Genomic DNA, 2,913 nt, shown 5'->3' with positions numbered 1-2,913 from the left:
TAATCAAATGAAAACATCTTTATAATGCACTTGGTTCTGGTTTTCCATGGCCAGGAACAACAGTGTCCGTCTAGAGCCTTCTGGGCTCGACTTTAAAGGAATATTATTGCATTTCTCCAGAAATCCTTGCAGATGATGGGTAGAAAACACCTAGTCCGTGCACTGTGTTCAACTACACCGGGACAAGAGTGCAGGACACTTTCACTTCCTGACCCAGGAGGAGATTTCTTTGGTTTGTCCATGATCCAAAAGGAACTTCTCAGAGCAATTATCTATTTGAGATTTTGCTCATACCCCTAAGGGACACCATCTGTGGGCCTGGCCACTGTCAACATCCAGTTTCATTGTGATCAGCTGCGCAGAAGGCATCACACTGACCAGAGACACCAAGCCAGCCTGGCTAAGGATGTCTCCATTGTAGGGCTCCCCCTGGAGCCACACTGCCTCACCCTTCTTTGATTTGTTCTGCTCCTCTTAGGGGACCCTTCCCTGCCTTCCCACTGGGACTGTCGCTGCTAGACAGTCACCTATGGGTGGGACGTGTCCTGCCTCTCCTAGTGTCCTCACTGCCAACACAGGGTCCTTCCGAGAGTGAGCAGAGCTCGGCGAATGTCCGGCCACAAATGTCCCAGTGAGCTGGGGACCTCTGCTCAGATCGAGTGTCTCCTCCTTTCTTGGAGACCCAAGCAAAGGCAGGCACACATCTCTATGTCCCTTGTCCAGAATGACAGACGACAAGGGACGAGAAGCAAGAACGAACATCTTTTACTTCTCCATGTCCTGAAACCATCCGTTTACTGCCAAGGTCTTCACGTTTGCAAGACATCCCTGTCTGTGCCCAGCCCAGGCACCGCGATTCCCTTCTGGATCCCGAACGAGGACGGAAGGGTTCCCAGCTCGTTGCACCAAACGGCAAAACTCTGACTCTCGAACACCTGTGGCGTGGGTGCCACTCCCACGCTGAGCCCGAAGCTCACGAAACCTTCTATGACAAGGAACAACATCTGAAAACTTCCTCGAGGAAACAAAGATCGATTTCCGAGGCCACGTAGACAGAGAACAAGAACCCACCCAAACGTGCTCTTGGCCCCGCTTTCCCCCAAGCCGCCCTGGCCCTCCACTACTCACAACGCCCAGCGCCCGCTCTGCTTGCACTCGCAGGGGAGAAGTGGCCTGGCTTCGTGCCCCGCAGGAGAAGCTGCTCGACCCCAGGCGGGAACGGGCCCGGCTGCCCCTCGGGCTCAGGCCCGCTCTTCCTCATGGCTCACAGCCTCTTCGGACAGACACGGAGACCCCGGGCTGCCTGCTGTTGACCGCGAGGATGTGCTGCAGCACTTGCACGCCGCTGGTTTCTGCGTGGGCCCTGGGACCCCACAGGAACTCGTAGCGTGCGGGCTCGCTGCCGGGCACCTGCCGGTACTCCAGGTACCCTTCCTGCACCCAGACTTCGGTCAGCAGCTCCCTGGGCTCCCCATCGAATACGTGTTCCCTGCCGGCATACACCCCCATGACCCCCAGCGCTTCCCACACCGCCTCCTCAGGGGCACGGTCGTCCTCCAGGAGGATCACCCACAGGACCAGCACCAGGAGGCTGGTCTTGGGCATGCCGTCCCTACCACTCGGCGTCCCATCGCAGCTGAGGCCCAGGATGCTGACCAGGACGTAGGAGTGCTCGCGGGGGTCCACTTCCTTCACGTCGACTCCAAAGACCAGCTGCAGATACTCGCAGGCTCGGCGGAAGATCACGGGGAAGCGGTCCCGGTCATCTTGGCTGACCGCCGCCAGCATCTCCGCCCGTGTGGTCGGCTGCTTGGTGCGATACTTGAGGAGCAGAAGCAGCACCAGGCCGGCCACCTTCACGCGGAGCGCATCTGGGAGCGAGGCCTGGGCCCCTGCCGGGGCCCCCCAGGTGCTCGACCCCTCCTCATCGGGGCTGCTGGAGCCCTGGTGGGACTGGCTCCCTGGAGCGCCTGCCATGGCACTGGGGGAGGGGCAGGTGCTCCGAGGGCTCTGGGGAGGACTCGGGGACCGGGCAGCAGCAGATCCCTCCTCCAGGGGGACCAGAATGAGGACAGAGCAGGAGGAGGACAGGGAGGAAGAGGAGGAGGAGGAGGAGGAGGAGGGAGATGGGCCCCCCTCCTCCTCCTCCTCTGCTTTCTCCTCCTCCAACTCCACCTCCTCCCCTAACTCCACCTCCTCCCCTAACTCCACCTCCTCCTCCAACTCCTCTTCCTCCGACTCCACGTCCTCCACCTCCATCTCCACCTCCAAATCCTCCTCCTCCAACTCCTCTTCCTCCGACTCCACGTCCTCCACCTCCATCTCCACCTCCAACTCCACCTCCTCCACCTCCACCTCCTCGTCCTCCGCCTCCCACAGCGGTACATCCCATGGCAGCGGGGCCTGTCTGGGCTCCTCCTCGGCCTTGCAGAGCTCACTCATCTGACACAGGGGCATGATGGTCGCCAGACCCTGAAGACAGAAGAGGGGTGGCTCCTCAGGGGGAGGCCCAGCCCACAGAGCCCGGGCTCCCAGGCCTGAGAGCGGGGCCGCGTGGGGGTTGGGGGCCGACGGGTCCCCTCTGGGGTGGGATGGGCGAGCCCCCGGCCCCACGCGCGGAGCACGCACCTCGCCTGGACAACCGACTGGCACGCGGCCGCGCTTCCTCTGCTCTGTGACCTCGGGACTCCTGCCTCAGACCAAGGCCTCAACTCCAGAGCTCTCCGAGCCCCTGGAAGACGGAGGGAGCGAGGGAGGGAGGGGGCGCCTCAGGGTCTCAGGGTGGGGGCAGACCGCGTGCACCGCCCCGGGCCCCCACCCCCCACTGCGGCCAGGAGATTCTGGCCAGGACTCTGGCCGCCACCCCACCCCGGGAGCCCCCACCCCATCCAGCCTGGACCTGCCCCTTCTGGG

General features: G+C 62.2%; 1 protein-coding gene across 1 annotated transcript; it reads right to left on the bottom strand.

Annotated features, from left to right (window-relative positions):
- Nucleotides 1-748: 748 nt before the first annotated feature.
- Nucleotides 749-2,293, bottom strand: LOC131502591 (melanoma-associated antigen 9-like). The gene is given in 3 exon segments (XM_058713424.1): nt 749-985; nt 1,129-1,298; nt 1,300-2,293. Coding segments are annotated over 2 exon segments (1,017 nt in total). The 5' UTR covers nt 2,260-2,293; the 3' UTR covers nt 749-985; nt 1,129-1,241.
- Between the last annotated feature and the right edge of the window lie 620 nt (nt 2,294-2,913).

Source organism: Neofelis nebulosa, chromosome X (genome assembly GCF_028018385.1).
Source record: "Neofelis nebulosa isolate mNeoNeb1 chromosome X, mNeoNeb1.pri, whole genome shotgun sequence".
NCBI lineage: Eukaryota > Metazoa > Chordata > Mammalia > Carnivora > Felidae > Neofelis > Neofelis nebulosa.
Note: the sequence above shows the minus strand (reverse complement) of the source record. Positions and strands in the feature narration are given on the sequence as shown.